General features: G+C 41.5%; 2 protein-coding genes and 1 pseudogene across 7 annotated transcripts in view; 1 reads left to right on the forward strand and 2 right to left on the reverse strand.

Annotated features, from left to right (window-relative positions):
* LOC120572864 overlaps window positions 1-21,474 on the forward strand; it is a 642,621-nt pseudogene that overhangs the window by 389,256 nt on the left and 231,891 nt on the right.
* The window catches only part of LOC120572802 (low affinity immunoglobulin gamma Fc region receptor II-like), a 395,648-nt gene that overhangs the window by 305,554 nt on the left and 68,620 nt on the right, over window positions 1-21,474 (reverse strand).
* The window catches only part of LOC120572747 (immunoglobulin superfamily member 10-like), a 187,999-nt gene that overhangs the window by 147,716 nt on the left and 18,809 nt on the right, over window positions 1-21,474 (reverse strand). For 4 of the 6 annotated variants that reach the window (XM_039822162.1, XM_039822159.1, XM_039822161.1 and 1 more), the window contains 3 exons: window positions 6,497-6,859; window positions 5,639-6,001; window positions 3,233-3,595 (listed from right to left, as the gene is read on the reverse strand). In XM_039822162.1, the coding sequence (XP_039678096.1) occupies window positions 3,233-3,595; window positions 5,639-6,001; window positions 6,497-6,859 (1,089 nt within the window). Of the gene's footprint in view, window positions 1-3,232; window positions 3,596-4,452; window positions 4,455-5,638; window positions 6,002-6,496; window positions 6,860-10,443; window positions 10,807-13,527; window positions 13,632-21,474 lie in introns of all 6 variants that reach the window. The other 2 variants (XM_039822164.1, XM_039822160.1) reach the window with 2 other exon arrangements.

A 21,474-nucleotide genomic window follows, 5' to 3' on the forward strand; every position in this document is an offset into this window, starting at 1 on the left:
ATTTAAAAATATATTTTTATATTTAATTAAAGTGCATCAACATAAACAAAATTGCACAGGCAAACCCTTTCTCTAAGTGAAAAGTCACTGTGCAGTGTGCAACAAAGATTGTTAAACATCCAAATTATTTATACTGTATTTGGATTTAAAAAAAAAAATCAAAAAAAATCGATTTTTTGAAAATATGAACCGATTTGGCCGACCAACTCGATTTTTAAATCAAATCGATATTTTTCCCAGCCCTACACAAACCAGTGCTGTGAAGAATATCTCTGATCCAGATATGGTTGAAAGTTGTTGTTAAAACTGTGAATGCTACCTCCTGCTGTGGAGAAGTAATGACTGTAGGAGTGAGACCATCATTCTGCCTGTCATCACTCAGACTACAGCGCTACGATATAACAGATGTTATACCGTAGGCCGCTAACGGTGTGATTATTGTTACCGCGAGCATCAGCTGTTAGTTGACAAAGGAGGAAGAAAATAAACTCTTCCTCGTTAAAACCAAACTCTCAGATCCTGCTGGAGCTTGGCCTGAGCATCTGGAGGAAACCAGGGAGAGGGATTATTCTCACTACCACCAGGACCAAGATTTTCTTTTCAATCCTGTTTTCCCTCCTTTTCGTCTCTCATTGTTCTAACCTCCACACACACACACACACACACACACACACACACACACACACACACACACACACACACACACACACACACACAGACACACACACACACTGTGGGACTTGGCTGGCCTCGCCTGCTACCGTCGTCACGACATGTAACAGAGTTTTAACCACCATTTCAGCATCAAAATAGCTCTCCGAGGTGTGTCCCCTTTCTGTCTGTAATGCGTGTTGAAGTCTCGCGGGTTTCTCCGATATTTCAACATTAGGAGAAGCCATTGTGGGTCTTTGTACTAAAATTACAAACACCCTCCAAACACGCGGCTCCTGACCGCCATCCTGAATCTCGCCTGGTTAGCCCGACCACCCGGCCCCCACTACTCCTACCCCCTTTCCCTCCACACACACACACACAAACTTTCTTTGCTAGAACTGTAACAAGTCGATAGAGTTTTGATGATTGAAGAATTATTGGCAATCAAGTCAGCTATTTTGAAGGTAAAATAAATCCTATTAGACGATTAACAAGAAGATGTGGGTTGTTTTTTGTTTTTAAAAAATTTTATAAAAAAGGCGTTTTTTTTTTTGAAAGTAACCAGATCCATTTATCAAATTAATTACAGGGTGATAGAATGCAAAACCGATTTCACCCTGTCATAGTTGAATAACGACAGTTCGGTGGGTAAATAGGACATACATAGAAGCTCAAAGTCCCACTGACACCCCTTTACTATGAAAATCTCATATTTTGAAACTGCCGCTGAAAACGGGCGAATCCCAACAAAGCTGGAAGTTGACATCAACCTCCCAAAAACCGGAACCTTTGTCAGCCCATGGGTGTATTAAGAAAACGGTCACGCCCCAACATTTACATAGGCTACACAACTGACCTGAGATCAGGTAGTCTTCTGAATCTAGGTCGCGCAGATCTCTGCTATTCCATTACAAAATTCACTTCTGAAACTTTTTATGCGAGAAATCAACTATGTAAAGCTCAAATATGGGCCGTTTTACAAAAATGGATGGCTAATTGCAAATTTTGTCCGACTGTGTGTCGGAGTTCAGCGCCGGTGCTGCCTGTGTTACTGCCTCCGCCCAGCCTGCCTTCCTTCACAGACCCCGGCCTGCTCTGAGCTCGATTGAGCTTGTTATGACTGGCAGCCCACAGAACTCCATACCCGCAAAGTCACAGTTTTTTGGCAAATGGACTACTAAACGCCGGTGCTCTGACAGAGCTCCAGGGCCGGCAGTTCCCCTCTTCCTAATGGCAGGTGTGTGTGAGTGAGAGCGCGAGTCAGAGAGCTTGTTACGCCAGCAATCTCTTACCACTGGTTCCAGTTAATCTCATAATGTGTGTAATTATAATGTGTTGAGTTATTTAAACAAACGATAGGTGAAATACACGCCTCTTGTCCGCGAGTCTCATTGATAGAGCCTGCGGCTGGATTGAGCTATAGCTAGAGGAGGCTAGTCTAAGAGGAGGCTAGCTATAGCTAGCCTCTTCTTACACTTCCTCTGGAATTCACAAAAATTCATTAACTTGAAATCGGACACCGTTGTTAGCTTTATAAGACATTTAGTTAGATGTTGTATAACTGGCAGCACCGCAGCACCGCCGCTGAAGTCCAACACATAGTCTTACCATATTTGCAATTAGCCATCAATTTTCGTAAAACGGCCCATATTTGAGCTTTATATAGTTGATTTCTCACATAAAAATGTCTCAGAAGTGAATTTGGTAATGAAACATTGCAGTGTCTGGAATATAAGATTCTGTCGCTTCTCTAATGTGTGGTATTGGGGATTCGCTCAACCAATCAGGCGCACACGCTAATGTCTGCCTATGGCAATTCGGCTCAACCAATCAGCGCCGAAGCTCATCTAAATATTCACGAGCATACCATATTTGGAAGAAAAGCTCTTGTTACAAATAGGGCCAAAACACAGGGATGCATAAGGGCCAATAAAATATCAACCAGGCCATTTTCAGCCCAACCAATGTTACATACCCTATTAGGAGACCATAAGGAACAGTGTGAAATACTCTATATAATCATTCTATCACCCCTTTAAGATGTGTATTTTAAAGGGAACGCCACCTATAAGACTGATTCACAGCTCAGTTGTTGGTCCCTGGTTCCAGGGTGGTGCCTGTTTTGATTGTTTGTCAATTTGGTAAAGTTATGAATACACATATTCATAACTGTATTAAAACTGATAAAACATATTTGATAATTTGCCAATAATTTAATCTGTACCCATACCAATTCCCAACATAAGACTTTATTCATATCTATTGATGTAGCTTTATATTTTCATTGTATTTTTCTATTGTATTTCTGATACACCTCCAAAGCACCTGTACAGCTCTGTACCTGTGTTAATGGTAATAAATATCTATTCTATTGTAATATCTGATGTTGATAAAAGTATCTTAATCAGCATACAGGCCAAGTTAGATAACTTATATATCCATCCTTAGAACCTGAAGATGAATAACACATAGGAGTCAGTAAATGTGTGATAGTGGAGCAGTCTTCATCCTCTCTGATGTTAGAAACTGCAGCTACAACCTGATACTCAGAAAAACTCACTGAGAGAGACTCACTCACCTGCTGGCTCTGTAACCTGCAGACGGATGATTGTGATTGTTTTCCAGGGGAGGACGGTAGTATTAGTCCTCATTGAACCACCTGATGTTACTCGACACTTGTATGTTCCTTGGTCAGTGGTGCTAACATTCTTCAGAACTAAGGACATGTTTCCTTTCTTCAGATCTTTTTCCACCAGCTCCACCTTGTCCTCCTTATATTTAGGATGCAGGATGGTTAGAACCGACCCTTCAACTCTGTATGAGAGGATGGTATCTGGCTTCAGGTCAGCTCTGCTCCACTCTACATCGCAGATGGAGGGATCATCAGCCTGACATGGTAGAATGACATCATCTCCAGGGTGCACTGGTACCTCCATCACAACTGAAAAACAATAGCAAACAATTATTAATAATAAAAAGTCCTGTTATTTCAACAGTTCTGTATTGTTTCTCCTAGAGGGAAGAGATTGGTTGGGAAAAACAAATAGCAGAGTTCCACACACATCTACAGAAAGAAAAAGTGTTGAATATTTACAACACAAGAGAAAACAGGTTAAGAGCTCTGGGAGTTGTCAGATGAAATGAACGGCCGATCCTTCATCAGCATCATCATCAGCAGGCACTCCTGATCTTATGTTACATATTTTATATATCAGGACACCACCCACTGCAACACAAGCTACAAGAAGCAGAACACCTGCTGCCAGTCCATCGCATCAGCCTACAGGAGAGGAGTTTCTAACAAGAGAACCTGAAGCTGATTAAACATAGGAGTCAGTAAATGTGTGATAGTGGAGCAGTCTTCATCCTCTCTGATGTTAGAAACTGCAGCTACAACCTGATACTCAGAAAAACTCACTGAGAGAGACTCACTCACCTACCTGTTCTCTTAACCTGCAGACGGATGATTGTGATTGTTTTCCAGGGGAGGACGGTAGTATTAGTCCTCATTGAACCACCTGATGTTACTCGACACTTGTATGTTCCTTGGTCAGTGGTGCTAACATTCTTCAGAATTAAAGACATGTTTCCTTTCTTCAGATCTTTGTCCACCAGCTGCACCTTGTCCTCCTTATATTTAGGATGCAGGTTGGTTGGAACCGACCCTTCAACTCTGTATGAGAGGATGGTATCTGGCTTCAGGTCAGCTCTGCTCCACTCTACATCACAGATGGAGGGATCATCAGCCTGACATGGTAGAATGACATCATCTCCAAGGCGCACTGGTACCTCCATCACAACTGAAAAACAATAACAAACAATTATTAATAATAAAAAGTCCTGTTTTTTCAACAGTTCTGTATTGTTTCTCCTAGAGGGAAGAGATTGGTTGGGAAAAAAACAAACAGCAGAGTTCCACACACATCTACAGAAAGAAAAAGTGTTGAATATTTACAACACATGAGAAAACAGTCAGGTGTTAAAGGAACACGCCGACTTATTGGGAGTTTAGCTTATTCACCGTAACCCCCAGAGTAAGACAAGTCCATACATACCCTTCTCATCTCCGTGCGTGCTGTAACGCTGCCTGACGGTTCCAGCATTAGCTTAGCCTAGCACAGATCCTGCAGGTAACTGGTTCCAACTAGCCTACTGCTCCAATTAGACAAAGTGACAAAATATGCCAACATAGTCTCTATTTCACATGTTGTGATTTGTAGAGTCACAGCGTGTACAAAAAACAAGGTAACATAGGACACAGCCATCTTCTAACAGTAAACAAACCGGGAACTATATTCTCAGACAGGCTTGCTGCGAGCATATCACTCCACCCAAGTACTATATTCTTCCGCCTGAGAATATAGTTCCCGGTTTGTTTACAGTTAGAAGACGGCTGTGTCTCATGTTACGTTGTTTTTTGTACACGCTGTGACTCTACAAATCACAACATGTAAATAGGAACATGTTGGTGTTATTTTGTCACTTATTCGGAGCAGTAGGATTACTGGAACCATTCACCTGCATGTTCTGTGCTGGCCTGATGCCGCTGGAGCCGTCAGACAGCATTACAGCACGCATGGAGATGAGAAGGATATGTATGGACTAGTCTAACTCTGAGGGTTACGGTGAATAAGCTAAATTCCCAATAAGTCGGCGTGTTCCTTTAAGAGCTCTGGGAGTTGTCAGATGAACTGAACGGCAAATCCTTCATCATCATCAGCAGCAGGCGCTCCTGATCTTATGTTACATATTTTATATATCAGGACATCACCCACTGCAACAAGAGCTACAAGAAGCAGAACACCTGCTGCCAGTCCACCGTATCAGCCTACAGGAGAGGAGTTTCTAACAAGAGAACCTGAAGCTGATTAAACATATGAGTCAGTAAATGTGTGATAGAGGAGCAGTCTTCATCCTCTCTGATGTTAGAAACTGCAGCTACAACCTGATACTCAGAAAAACTCACTGAGAGAGACTCACTCACCTGCTGGCTCTCTAACCTGCAGACGGATGAATGTGATTGTTTTCCAGGGGAGGACGGTAGTATTAGTCCTCATTGAACCACCTGATGTTACTCGACACTTGTATGTTCCTTGGTCAGTGGTGCTAACATTCTTCAGAATTAAAGACATGTTTCCTTTCTTCAGATCTTTGTCCACCAGCTGCACCTTGTCCTCCTTATATTTAGGATGCAGGTTGGTTGGAACCGACCCTTCAACTCTGTATGAGAGGATGGACTCTGGCTTCAAGTCAGCTCTGCTCCACTCTACATCGCAGATGGAGGGATCATCAGCCTGACATGGTAGAATGACATCATCTCCAGGGTGCACTGGTACCTCCATCACAACTGAAAAACAATAGCAAACAATTATTAATAATAAAAAGTCCTGTTATTTCAACAGTTCTGTATTGTTTCTCCTAGAGGGAAGAGATTGGTTGGGAAAAACAAATAGCAGAGTTCCACACACATCTACAGAAAGAAAAAGTGTTGAATATTTACAACACAAGAGAAAACAGGTTAAGAGCTCTGGGAGTTGTCAGATGAAATGAACGGCCGATCCTTCATCAGCATCATCATCAGCAGGCACTCCTGATCTTATCTTACATATTTTATATATCAGGACACCACCCACTGCAACAAGAGCTACAAGAAGCAGAACACCTGCTGCCAGTCCATCGCATCAGCCTACAGGAGAGGAGTTTCTAACAAGAGAACCTGAAGCTGATTAAACATAGGAGTCAGTAAATGTGTGATAGTGGAGCAGTCTTCATCCTCTCTGATGTTAGAAACTGCAGCTACAACCTGATACTCAGAAAAACTCACTGAGAGAGACTCACTCACCTGCTGGCTCTCTAACCTGCAGACGGATGATTGTGATTGTTTTCCAGGGGAGGACGGTAGTATTAGTCCTCATTGAACCACCTGATGTTACTCGACACTTGTATGTTCCTTGGTCAGTTGTGCTAACATTCTTCAGAATTAAAGACATGTTTCCTTTCTTCAGATCTTTGTCCACCAGCTGCACCTTGTCCTCCTTATATTTAGGATGCAGGTTGGTTGGAACCGACCCTTCAACTCTGTATGAGAGGATGGTATCTGGCTTCAGGTCAGCTCTGCTCCACTCTACATCACAGATGGAGGGATCATCAGCCTGACATGGTAGAATGACATCATCTCCAAGGCGCACTGGTACCTCCATCACAACTGAAAAACAATAACAAACAATTATTAATAATAAAAAGTCCTGTTTTTTCAACAGTTCTGTATTGTTTCTCCTAGAGGGAAGAGATTGGTTGGGAAAAAAACAAACAGCAGAGTTCCACACACATCTACAGAAAGAAAAAGTGTTGAATATTTACAACACATGAGAAAACAGTCAGTTGTTAAAGGAACACGCCGACTTATTGGGTTTAGCTTATTCACCTTAACCCCCAGAAATAAGTCCATACATACCCTTCTCATCTCTCGGTGTGTGTGACGCTGCCTGACGGTTCCAGCATTAGCTTAGCCTAGCACAGATCCTGCAGGTAACTGGTTCCAACTAGCCTACTGCTCCAATTGGGACAAATGACAAAATATCGCTAACATGTTCCTTACGCCATGTTGTGATTTTAGAGTCACAGCGTGTATAACAAAACAAGGTAACATGAGACACAGCCATCTTCTAACAGTAAACAAACCGGGAACTATATTCTCAGACAGGCTTGCTGCGAGCATATCACTCCACCCAAGTACTATATTCTTCCGCCTGAGAATATAGTTCCCGGTTTGTTTACAGTTAGAAGACGGCTGTGTCTCATGTTACGTTGTTTTTTGTAACACGCGCGACTTCTACAAACACCACAACATGTAAATAGGAACATGTTGGTGTTATTTTGTCACTTATTCGGAGCAGTAGGATTACTGGAACCATTCACCTGCATGTTCTGTGCTGGCCTGATGCCGCTGGAGCCGTCAGACAGCATTACAGCACGCATGGAGATGAGAAGGATATGTATGGACTAGTCTAACTCTGGGGGTTACGGTGAATAAGATAAATTCCCAATAAGTCGGCGTGTTCCTTTAAGAGCTCTGGGAGTTGTCAGATGAACTGAACGGCAAATCCTTCATCATCATCAGCAGCAGGCGCTCCTGATCTTATGTTACATATTTTATATATCAGGACATCACCCACTGCAACAAGAGCTACAAGAAGCAGAACACCTGCTGCCAGTCCACCTTATCAGCCTACAGGAGAGGAGTTTCTAACAAGAGAACCTGAAGCTGATTAAACATATGAGTCAGTAAATGTGTGATAGAGGAGCAGTCTTCATCCTCTCTGATGTTAGAAACTGCAGCTACAACCTGATACTAAGAAAAACTCACTGAGAGAGACTCACTCACCTGCTGGCTCTCTAACCTGCAGACAGATGAATGTGATTGTTTTCCAGGGGAGGACGGTAGTATTAGTCCTCATTGAACCACCTGATGTTACTCGACACTTGTATGTTCCTTGGTCATCCCTGCTAACTTTCCTCAGAACTAAAGACATGTTTCCTTTCTTCAGATCTTTGTCCACCAGCTGCACCTTGTCCTCCTTATATTTAGGATGCAGGTTGGTTGGAACCGACCCTTCAACTCTGTATGAGAGGATGGACTCTGGCTTCAGGTCAGCTCTGCTCCACTCTACATCGCAGATGGAGGGATCATCAGCCTGACATGGTAGAATGACATCATCTCCAAGGCACTGGTACCTCCATCACAACTGAAAAACAATGACAAACAATTATTAATAATAAAAAGTCCTGTTATTTCAACAGTTCTTCATTGTTTCTCTTAGAGGGAAGAGATTGTTTGGGAAAAACAAATAGCAGAGTTCCACACACATCTACAGAAAGAAAAAGTGTTGAATATTTACAACACATGAGAAAACAGTCAGGTGTAAAGAGCTCTGGGAGTTGTCGGATGAACTGAACAGCCGATCCTTCATCATCATCATCATCATCATCATCAGCGGCGCTCCCTGATCTTATGTTATGTATTTTATATATCAGGACACCACCCACTGCAACAAGAGCTACAAGAAGCAGAACACCTGCTGCCACTCCACCCGTATCAGCCTACAGGAGAGGAGTTTCTAACAAGAGAACCTGAAGCTGATTAAACATATGAGTCAGTAAATGTGTGATAGAGGAGCAGTCTTCATCCTCTCTGATGTTAGAAACTGCAGCTACAACCTGATACTCAGAAACACTCACTGAGAGAGACTCACTCACCTGCTGGCTCTCTAACCTGCAGATGGATGGTTCTGATTGTTTTCCAGGGAGGAGAGCGGTAGTATTAGTCCTCATTGAACCACCTGATGTTACTCGACACTTGTATGTTCCTTGGTCATCCCTGCTAAAATTCTTCAGATTTAAAGACATGTTTCCATTCTTCAGATCTCTGTCCTCCAGCTTCACCCTGCCCTCCTTATAGTTACGATGCAGGTTGGTTCGAACCGACCCTTCAACTCTGTATGAGAGGGATGGTATCTGGCTTCAGGCCAGCTCTGCTCCACTCTACATCGCAGATGGAGGGATCAGCAGCCTGACATGGTAGAGTGACATCATCTCCAGGGTGCACTGGTATCACCATCACAACTGAAAAACAATAAGAAAGAATTATTATTAATAAAAGTCCTGTTATTTCAACAGTTCTGCATTGTTTCTCCTAGAGGGAAGAGATTGGTTGGGAAAAAACAAACAGCAGAGTTCCACACACATCTACAGAAAGAAAAAGTGTTGAATATTTACAACACATGAGAAAACAGTCAGGTGTTAAAGGAACACGCCGACTTATTGGGAGTTTAGCTTATTCACCGTAACCCCCAGAGTAAGACAAGTCCATACATACCCTTCTCATCTCCGTGCGTGCTGTAACGCTGTCTGACCGGTTCCAGCATTGGCGTAGCGCAGATCCTGCAGGTAACAGGTTCCAACTAGCCTACTGCTCAGTTGTACAAAAGTGACAAAATAACGCCAACATGTTCCTATTTACATGTTGTGATTTGTAGAGTCACAGCGTGTACAAAAAACAAGGTAACATGAGAAACAGCCATCTTCTAACAGTAAACAAACCGGGAACTATATTCTCAGACAGGCTTGCTGCGAGCATATCACTCCACCCAAGTACTATATTCTTCCGCCTGAGAATATAGTTCCCGGTTTGTTTACAGTTAGAAGACGGCTGTGTCTCATGTTACGTTGTTTTTTGTACACGCTGACTCTGATATCCTAACATGTAAATATAAAGGTACATGTTAGTGTTACTTTGTCGCAACCAGTAGTAGGATTAGTGGAACCATTCACCTGCATGTTCTGTGCTGGCCTGTTCGCTGGAGCCCGTGGAACAGCATTACAGCACGCATAGAATAAGAAGGATATGTATGGACTAGTCTAACTCTGGGGGTTACGATAAGAATAAATTCCCAATAAGTCGGCGTGTCTTTAAGAGCTCTGGGAGTTGTCAGATGAACTGAACGGCAAATCCTTCTTCATCATCAGCAGCAGGCGCTCCTGATCTTATGTTACATATTTTATATATCAGGACACCACCCACTGCAACAAGAGCTACAAGAATCAGAACACCTGCTGCCAGTCCACCGTATCAGCCTACAGGAGAGGAGTTTCTAACAAGAGAACCTGAAGCTGATTAAACATATGAGTCAGTAAATGTGTGATAGAGGAGCAGTCTTCATCCTCTCTGATGTTAGAAACTGCAGCTACAACCTGATACTCAGAAAAACTCACTGAGAGAGACTCACTCACCTGCTGGCTCTCTAACCTGCAGACGGATGATTGTGATTGTTTTCCAGGGGAGGACGGTAGTATTAGTCCTCATTGAACCACCTGATGTTACTCGACACTTGTATGTTCCTTGGTCAGTGGTGCTAACATTCTTCAGAATTAAAGACATGTTTCTATTCTTCAGATCTCTGTCCTCCAGCTGCACCTTGTCCTCCTTATATTTAGGATGCAAGTTGGTTAGAACCGACCCTTCAACTCTGTATGAGAGGATGGTATCTGACTTCAGGTCAGCTCTGCTCCATTCTACAGCACAGATGGAGGGATCAGCAGCCTGACATGGTAGAATGACATCATCTCCAGGGTGCACTGGTACCTCCATCACAACTGAAAAACAATAACAAACAATTATTAATAATAAAAAGTCCTGTTATTTCAACAGTTCTGTATTGTTTCTCCTAGAGGGAAGAGATTGGTTGGGAAAAATAAACAGCAGAGTTCCACACACATCTACAGAAAGATAAAGTGTTGAATATTTACAACACATGAGAAAACAATCAGGTGTTAAAGGAACACGCCGACTTATTGGGAATTTAGCTTATTCACTGTAACTCCCAGAGTAAGACGAGTCGATACATACCCTTCTCATCTCCGTGCGTGCTGTAACGCTGTCTGCCGGTTCCAGCATTAGCTTAGCCTAGCACAGATCCTGCAGGTAACTGGTTCCAACTAGCCTACTGCTCCGAATTGTGACAAAGTGACAAAATAGTAGCCTACTGTCCTATTTACATGTTGTGATTTGTAAAGTCGGCACGCGTGTACAAAAAACAACGTAACATTAGACACAGCCATCTTCTAACTGTAAACAAATCGGGAACTATATTCTCAGACAGGCTTGCTGCGAGCATATCACTCCGCCCAAATACTATATTCTTCCACCTGAGAATATAGTTCCCGGTTGTTTACAGTTAGAAGACGGCTGTGTCTCATGTTACGTTGTTTTTGTACACGCTGTGACTCAACAAATCACAACATGTAAATAGGAACATGTTGGAGTTATTTTGTCACTTATTTGGAGCAGTAGGATTACTGGAACCATTCACCTGCATGTTCTGTGCTGGCCTGATGCCGCTGAGTCGTCAGACAGCATTACAGCGCGCATGGAGATGAGAAGGATATGTATGGACTAGTCTAACTCTGAGGGTTACGGTGAATAAGCTAAATTCCCAATAAGTCGGTGGTGTTCCTTTAAGAGCTCTGGGAGTTGTCAGATGAACTGAACGGCCAAATCCTTCATCTCATCAGCAGCAGCGCTCCTGATCTTATGTTACATATTTTATATATCAGGACACCACCCACTGCAACAAGAGCTACAAGAAGCAGAACACCTGCTGCCAGTCCACCGTATCAGCCTACAGGAGAGGAGTTTCTAACAAGAGAACCTGAAGCTGATTAAACATATGAGTCAGTAAATGTGTGATAGAGGAGCAGTCTTCATCCTCTCTGATGTCAGAAACTGCAGCTACAACCTGATACTCAGAAAAACTCACTGAGAGAGACTCACTCACCTGCTGGGTCTATAACATACAGACGGATGATTGTGATTGTTTTCCAGGGGAGGACGGTAGTATTAGTCCCCATTGAACCACCTGATGTTACTCGACACTTGTATGTTCCTTGGTCAGTGGTGCTAACATTTTTCAGAATTAATGACATGTTTCCTTTCTTCAGATCTTTGTCCACCAGCTGCACCTTGTCCTCCTTATATTTAGGATGCAGGTTGGTTGGAACCGACCCTTCAACTCTGTATGAGAGGATGGACTCTGGCTTCAGGTCAGCTCTGCTCCACTCTACATCGCAGATGGAGGGATCATCAGCCTGACATGGTAGAATGACATCATCTCCAGGGTGCACTGGTACCTCCATCACAACTGAAAAACAATAGCAAACAATTATTAATAATAAAAAGTCCTGTTTTTTCAACAGTTCTGTATTGTTTCTCCTAGAGGGAAGAGATTGGTTGGGAAAAAAACAAACAGCAGAGTTCCACACACATCTACAGAAAGAAAAAGTGTTGAATATTTACAACACAAGAGAAAACAGTCAGGTGTTAAAGGAACACGCTAATGGCTTGAATTTAGCTTATTCACTGTAACTCCCAGAGTAAGACAAGTCGATACATACCCTTCTCACCTCGGTGCGTGCTGTAACGCTGCCTGACCGGTTCCAGCATTAGCTTAGCCTAGCACAGATCCTGCAGGTAACTGGTTCCAACTAGCCTACTGCTCCGAATTGGGACAAAAGTGACAAAATAACTCCAACATGTTCCTATTTACATGGTGTGATTTGTAGAGTCTCGCGTGTAACAAAAACAACGTAACATTAGACACAGCCATCTTCTAACTGTAAACAAACTGGGAACTATATTCTCAGACAGGCTTGCTGTGAGCATATCACTCCGCCAAGTACTATATTCTTCCGCCTGAGAATATAGTTCCTGGTTTGTTTACTGTTAGAATACGGCTGTGTCTCATTTACGTTGTTTTGTACACGCCTGCGCTAACGATAAATCACAACATGTAAATAAGGAACATATTGGTGTTATTTCTGTCACTTATTCGAGCAGTAGGATTGCTGGAACCATTCATCTCCTGTTCTGTGCTGGCCCCGTCGCTGGAGCCGTCAGACAGCCTTACAGCACACGACGGAGATGAGAAGGATATGTATGGACTAGTCTAAGGAGGTTACGGTGAATAAGCTAAATTCCCAATATGGCGGTGTTCCGTTTAAGAGCTCTGAGAGTTGTCAGATGAACTGAACTTCAAATCCTTCATCATCATCAACAGCGAGGCGCTCCTGATCTTATGCTACATATTTTATATATCAGGACACCACCCACTGCAACAAGAGCTACAAGAAGCAGAACACCTGCTGCCAGTCCACCGTATCAGCCTACAGGAGAGGAGTTTCTAACAAGAGAACCTGAAGCTGATTAAACATATGAGTCAGTAAATGTGTGATAGAGGAGCAGTCTTCATCCTCTCTGATGTTAGAAACTGCAGCTACAACCTGATACTCAGAAAAACTCACTGAGAGAGACTCACTCACCTGCTGGCTCTCTAACCTGCAGACGGATGATTGTGATTGTTTTCCAGGGGAGGACGGTAGTATTAGTCCTCATTGAACCACCTGATGTTACTCGACACTTGTATGTTCCTTGGTCATCCCTGCTAACATTCTTCAGAATTAAAGACATGTTTCCTTTCTTCAGATCTCTGTCCTCCAGCTCCACCTTGTCCTCCTTATAGTTAGGATGCAGCTTGTTGGAACCAACCCTTCAACTCTGTATGAGAGGATGGTATCTGACTTCGGGTCAGCTCTGCTCCACTCTACAGCACTAATGGAGGGATCATCAGCCTGACATGGTAGAATGACATCATCTCCAGGGTGCACTGGTACCTCCATCACAACTGAAAAACAATAACAAACAATTATTAATAATAAAAGTCCTGTTTTTTCCAACAGTTCTGTATTGTTTCTCCAAGAGGGAAGAGATTGGTTGGGAAAAAAACAAACAGCAGAGTTCCACACACATATACAGAAATAAAAAGTGTTGAATATTTACAACACAAGAGAAAACAGTCAGGTGTTAAAGGAACACGCCGACTTATTGGGACTTTAGCTTATTCACCGTAACCCCCAGAGTAAGACAAGTCGATACATACCCTTCTCATCTCCGTCGTGCTGTAAACGCTGCCTGACCGGTTCCAGCATTAGCTTAGCCTAGCACAGATCCTGCAGGTAACTGGTTCCATCTAGCCTACTGCTCCGAATTGGGACAAAAGTGACAAAATAACGCCAACATGTTCCTATTTACATGTTGTACAAAAAACAAGGTAACATGGGAAACAGCCATCTTCTAACTGTAAACAAACCGGGAACTATATTCTCAGACAGGCTTGCTGTGAGCATATCACTATATTCTGTACTATATTAAGTACTATATTCTTCCGCCTGAGAATATAGTTCCTGGTTTGTTTACTGTTAGAAGACGGCTGTGTCTCATGTTACGTTGTTTTTTGTACACGCTGTGACTCTATAAATCACAACCATAGACTGTATATTATTAGTGGACAGTCCATCCGGTTTCGCAAAGTGCTGCAAATGCGGAAGTGCCTTAAACCTGCATTCTATCTGAATCCCAGCAGGTGGCGACACGTGCGGTTGCAAAAGGAGGTCGGTTTCTGTAGAAGTCTATGAGAAAGTGACCCACTTCTCACTTAATTTATTACCTCAGTTCACATTTTCTTGAAGAGTTTATGGTCTCAATCGCTAGTTTTAAGTCTTCTGCAACACAGAATGATGTTCATTTTTTGAATTATGGTCTCATTGATTTTAAAATCGGCGATAAAGCAGAGGGTGTTTTAGGGCGTGGCTATGATGTGATTTTTGTTTATTTTGTTTATTTAAAAGGATCCCCATTAGCTGCCGCCGAGACGACAGCTAGTCTTCCTGGGGTCCAAACAATACATACAAAACGTGTGTGAGTAATTACAGTCACAATTACTCACAAAAATATCATATATTAAAACACATAAAAGAAAAAGAAAAAAACAACAATACAAAAAAGTACTGATTAGAATAATAGTAAAATAATACAAAACAACATAGCACATGATACAACCTCTCTCAGCCAATCCAGACAATATTATGATGTTAAAAACAAATACAGTCTTAGTCTTTTTTTAAAACCAGTTTTTCCCTTGATTTCACGAACCCCAACTGGAAGATTGTTCCAAAACACAATTGACCTATAAAACACGGTCCTCTTCATAGAGTCAGATTTAGGTAGCGGTAAAGAAATCTGTCGACTATTCGCCCCTCTTGTGTAATGTGAATGCATATCTGAATAGTAAATTATATTGTCATAAAGAAATTTTGGAATCCGAGTGTTAATAATTCTATGAAAATATCCTAACATATTAGCAGATAGTCTATGCTTGACCACCAGCCAAGCAAGACGTTCATGCATCACTGCAACACTAGTTCTCGAAGAACAACCAAGAACCAGTCTTGCAGCCTTATTTTGAGCCACTTGTAATTTTTTTAAATGACTGCATGATGCAGCAGACCACACAACAGAACAGTAATCCAAATGACACAAAATCAATGTACAAACAACACGACTAAACAACCGTGAATTAAAAATTTTTGCACATTTACGCATTACTGCAACAGCTCTGCCCATTTTAGCAACAACTTTGTTGATGTGATCAGACCATGACAATGTAGAATCGAGCCAAAGTCCAAGAAGCTTCACCTTTTTTACTTGCTGTACATTTTGACCATTAACTTGTATATTAATTTTAGGATTGTCAGATAATCTATACTTAGAACCAAATATTATACTCATAGTTTTTGAAATATTTAGTACAAGTTTATTTGTTTTGATCCAATTATACAATTTGCTAATCTCACAAGACAGAACCTGATTAAGCTCTGAACATGTAGGGGCTGCATAATAAAGAGTAGAATCATCAGCAAACATAGTCAATGTAGCCTTACTGAGTATATACGGCATATCATTTGTGAAAATTGAAAATAACAAAGGTCCGAGGCAACTTCCTTGAGGAACACCACAATCCAGGGACTTGCTACAAGATAATGCACCATTAAAATAAACTCTTTGCGACCTCTCCGACAAATAGCTCTTAAACCACTTGATTGCTGAGGAAGTAAAACCATAACTAATAAGTTTAGAAATTAAAATGTCATGGTCAATCACATCGAAGGCAGCACTAAAGTCCAGTAATAGTGTACCCACCAGCATTGAGTTATCAATTGATGTAAGCCAGCTATCCGACATTTGTGTCATTGCAGTGCAGGTGGAATGACCATACCTATAAGCATGCTGAAACATAGTGGTCAAATCATTGTTAGTAAAGTAATCTTGCACTTGCTCAAATACAATCTTTTCCAATAATTTACTTAGAATAGGCAAAATGCTAATAGGCCTACTATTTGGGCCACAAAAAGTTGATTTTGTGTCTTTGGGTAAAGGGATTATTTTACCCTCCTTCCAAAGTTTTGGACACACACCACTAACCAGACATCTATTAAAAATGTGACAGATTGGTTTAGAGATATGTCCAGCTGCTAACTTCAACAGCCGACTATCCAAGTTGTCTGTACCAACAGACCCACCAACAGTCAAAGATCTCAACAACATTTCCACCTGCACATTAACCTGAAGAAATTCAAAACTACACAGTTTATCTTTCATAATACACCTTTCAATTAGCTCATTTGAGTTGGAATCAACAGTGTATTTCATTGTCTCTCTAAAATTAGAAACCTTATTAACAAAATAATCATTAAAATAATTTGCAATCTGTATTGGCTTAGTCAAATAAACTCCATTCAATTCAACAAAAGAAGTACAAGTAGATTTTTTCCCCATGATTTCATTAAGTACATTCCACATTCTCTTACTATCTGTACCACTGTCTTTAATTCTCTTCTGAAAATATTTTCTCTTTTTCACTCTGTTCTCCTTGGTCACCTGATTCCTTAAAATACAATACAATTTGTTGAAAGTTCGCGGTCTGTCAATCATGACAGAGGTTTAGCAAAGCTTATCCGAAGCACGTCAACTTCATTTTGGAGTTTGACCAGCTTTCTTCGTAGTTACTGTGACACTTTGGTTGCCTAATAATATCTTGTTCAGCGTTCGGTTGGACGACAAGACACTCAAAGGACTCGGCAGTTCAGTTTTTCTGGTAAGTAACGTTCATATTTTTAAATACTGTTTTTCGTTAGCGAACGTTAGCATCCCAATTCATATCAGTTTGCTAGCTAGCTAGATTGCACCTTGCTAACCAAGCTAGCGGGCTTACGTTATGCAGACCTTATAAACGGATTCAAATATATATTTAACGTTACAGTCGTATACAGTAGGTATGCATAACGGTCTCGCCGGCAATCTATTTTTAACCATATCTGGTGTTATTGCTAATCGATGCGCATGCTTACCTAACCCGCAAGCTAACACAACCATTACATGAAATGGTAGCTAATGTTAGCTTAAATCAAAGCCTGATATAGTTAATGCTATGGTGCAAAGTCATATTAAACCCTATATTCGCACGGGATTAGAATACTTTTGGGACTGCGTGTGATTTAGAAATTACCCCCTCACATCTGAGTTTCGTGTGGCACATTCGCACAGGACAAGCAGAGACTGCTTTTACTTGAATATACTGAAATATGTTCCTGCCCGAGAGTTGGGCAACGTTACCCGGAGGTGCCCGAAGGACAGGCACATAATATCATCCCCGCCGCGGCGGCACCCACACAGCATCACTATGAAGGTAAATATGGTGCAAAACGTGGAGAGCTTGTAGAATACAATGTGAGAACTTGCAGAACAAAAAATTTAACTTGTATGTTAAAATTTGCACTTGTAAAATAAAAATCTGCACTTGTAAAATAAAAATTTGCACTTGTAAAATAAAAATGTGCACTTGTAAAATAAAAATTTGCACTTGTAAAATAAAAATTTGCACTTGTAAAAATTATTCACATTTGAAGTCACAAAAAGAAAAACATGAGAGCTTGTAAAAAAATCTGAACTTGTAAATTGAAATTTGCACTTGTAGAAAAAATATTCACAAATGTGTAGATTGATATTTGCATGAACACAATGACAGCTGCAAACTTGTAATGCAACGTTTACTCATGTACTTTTTTTTTACTCAGGTTGATTTTCCATCACAACCACAACTCAGTGATTACAACCTCTCGAACTGTCACTGTATGCGCGTCTCGCATCACAAAGAGGCGAATTCGCGCCGACTTTTGCAACACTTGCTGGCGACATTTGGTGCAAAACTAATTTGTACCTGTGGACTTAGGCTGTGGAGCTCTGATCCAACAGAACGGGGAAAGCAGGGTTTCTATCGCCAGATGAGGGACAACTCTGTCCGGCTTATTTAGCTATGTCACATGGAAGCCTGGTTGAATAGCAAGCTAGCGTCAGCTAACCAACCAACCGCCTGATTCTAAATAAATACCTTTTAATTATCTTAACACTTTTTAACAGTCAAACTGAAACACTGGCGGTGAGCTCCAGGTCCTGACCGGACCGTCACCAGCGGGTATCGGCCAGCGGAGCAACATCGCTATTATTGCCAGAAAGCCGCCCGCAACTCCTCAACCAGTCGGAGCTCCAGCGGGACACAGAGAGCCCCGCACCCGGTAGCATCGGCACATTCCCGGCCATGACCACAGCTTGCTTTGCTGATGTTGTGCCTCACTGCCAATCATTGCACCCGCTGGCAGCAACAATAGCTTCTGCAGAATTACATCCACCTCGCGGGCAGCAGCAATCATTTTTCGGAATAATACGCGTCATCTCTTAACCCCTCGTTGCTGCGAGATTTGCACCCAGGTAGCAAGGATGATAGTCTGATAAAACATTGATGTCTCTAAACGTTGTAAAATTATAATCATCATTGATGAACATGACAAAGGAATGTATATAGCCTACATTTTAATTAAACAGTAGCTACTTTGCCTTATAAAATCATTATTTCCCCTTATGGATGGAAGTCTTGGCAGGGATGCAGAACTTGGCACGTGTTACCCGGCTGATGACGGTCTGTCTGCGGCTGCAGGACCTGGAGCTCACCGCCAGTGTTTCAGTTTGACTGTTAAAGTGTTTAGATAACTAAAAGGTATTTATTTAGCGCTGGTTAGTTAGCTAACGCTAGCTTGCTATTCCACCAACACTAGCGCGTGAGCTGCTACCGGCGCGGGGCTCTCTGTGTCCCGGCGGGACTCCGACTGCAGGTCGAGGTCGGCAGCGAAGCTTTCTGGCAATAATAGCGAGTTCCCGCTGGCCGATACTTCGCTGGTGACGGTCCGTCTGCGCGGACCTGGAGCTCACCGCCAGTGTTTCAGTTTGACTGTTAAAAGTGTTAAGATAATTAAAAGGTATTTATTTAGAATCGGCTGGTTGGTTAGTTAGCTAACGCTAGCTTCTACGGTTCAACCGGCTTCCATGCGACATAGCTAAATAAGCCGGACAGAGTTGTCCCTCATCTGGCGATAGAAACCCTGCTTTCCCCCGTTCTGTTGGATCAGAGCTCCACAGCCTAAGTCCACAGGTACAAATTAGTTTTGCACCAAATGTATCGCGAACAAGTGTTGCAAAAGTCGGCGCAGATTCGCCTTTGTGATGGAGCGCATACAGTGACAGATTCGAGAGGTTGTAATCACTGAGTTGTGGTTGTGATGGAAAATCAACCTGAGTAAAAAAAAAAAGTACATGAGTAAACGTTGCATTACAAGTTGGCTGTTATTGTGTTCATGCAAATATCAATCTACACATTTGTGAATATTTTTCTACAAGTGCAAATCTATTTATAAGTTCAGATTTTTTACAAGCTCTGTTTTTTCTTTTGTGACTTCAAATGTGAATAATTTTTACAAGTGCAAATTTTTATTTTACAAGTGCAAATTTTATTTTACAAGTGCAAATTTTAACATACAAGTTACATTTTTTTGTTCTGCAAGTTCTCACATTGTATTCTACAAGCTCTCACGTTTTGCACCATATTTACCTTCATACATCACCGTCACCCACAAAGCATCACCGCCCCCACAAAGCATCACCGCACCACACAGCATCACTGTCACCCTCACCCCGACAAAGCCGCGGGGGAACGCGGTAGACTCGGAGACGGAGGTCTCCGGGGGGGGCAGTGGGCCAGAATATGCGTTGATGCTGTTACACTGATGTCTTTTCCTCCTCTTACTGTAGTTGTGTCTGCTAATCTATTTGAAGACCTTCTGTCAGCACATTAGTCTGTTTTAAGATGAGTCACATACATGTTACAATCTATATTTACAAGTGCTGTTTATTACCAAAATGTACACATCATTAAAAAAGTGTTGCGTACAATACACATTGTCTAAGATAAATTTGATATGTAGCAGTATGTTTACTTAATACTGCATGTCCTCAACTGAAGCATAGATTCATGTACAAGCGCATATATTAATATAATTCATTGTGATCTACCATGCCTTAACTACATGTTTGTCTATTACAAACATTTGCCTGTCCTTATCCTTTCTCTTGTGCCTCAGCTACCATTGGAACCTGACCCCTGCTACCGCTTCACTCCTGCCATCCACCGGAGCAGACACCCACCATCACTGGACCCCCCACCACTAGCCGGCCTGCTGTCTTCCTCTGACGGACCCGCTCCTTCCCAGAAACCACCAACCCGTTCTCCATCCTGGAAACTTTGACGTGCTTTTCCACCCCCCCAGAAACCTGGACTCGATACTTCAAAATAAAACCTGTTAATTCACACTCCTGGCTCTGCGTTCTGTTCACCATTCAAACCTAAAAGTTAGCACTTTAGAAATATGTATAAGAAAAGTTAGCACTTTAGAAATATGTATAAGGCATATAATTGAGATATTTTATGTATAGGATTAAACTGTTAGAATTAGATATTGACATTGCATGTCCTTGTATGGTTTTTAGTTTTCATACTTTAAAAATGTCAGTGCAGTAAATATAAGGTACATTGATTTAATTATTAAATTGAATAAGTTGTTTTTTTTCTTTGCAATTTGTGATCATACTTTTGTTATAATGAATTTACAATAACCCTACAACGATTAAACAGCACCTAGTGCATTTTCAGTTACCTACTAAATACTTGACTAGGTATTTGAAATATATTCAAATATATAAATTAATCTAAAAGGATTTTGGTGAAGTGTTTTCATGGTGATTAAAATTGACAAGTACATAAAGACACAAGAAAAGCACAAAATACATTTTGCTGATCCTTTGTCAACATTCAAGTAAGTATGGTAACATTTAAGAAATAATTTATGTTGATTAAAGCCCAAATAGACACTTTTAATCAATTACAAATTCTATCAAATTACCAATGTCTTGTATGACTACAATACTGTATGTTCCTATAGTTACTTCAGAAAAACAACAAATGTAGCTTTAGAAAGACCTTTATT

Source organism: Perca fluviatilis, chromosome 14 (genome assembly GCF_010015445.1).
Source record: "Perca fluviatilis chromosome 14, GENO_Pfluv_1.0, whole genome shotgun sequence".
Classification (NCBI taxonomy): Eukaryota; Metazoa; Chordata; class Actinopteri; order Perciformes; family Percidae; genus Perca; species Perca fluviatilis.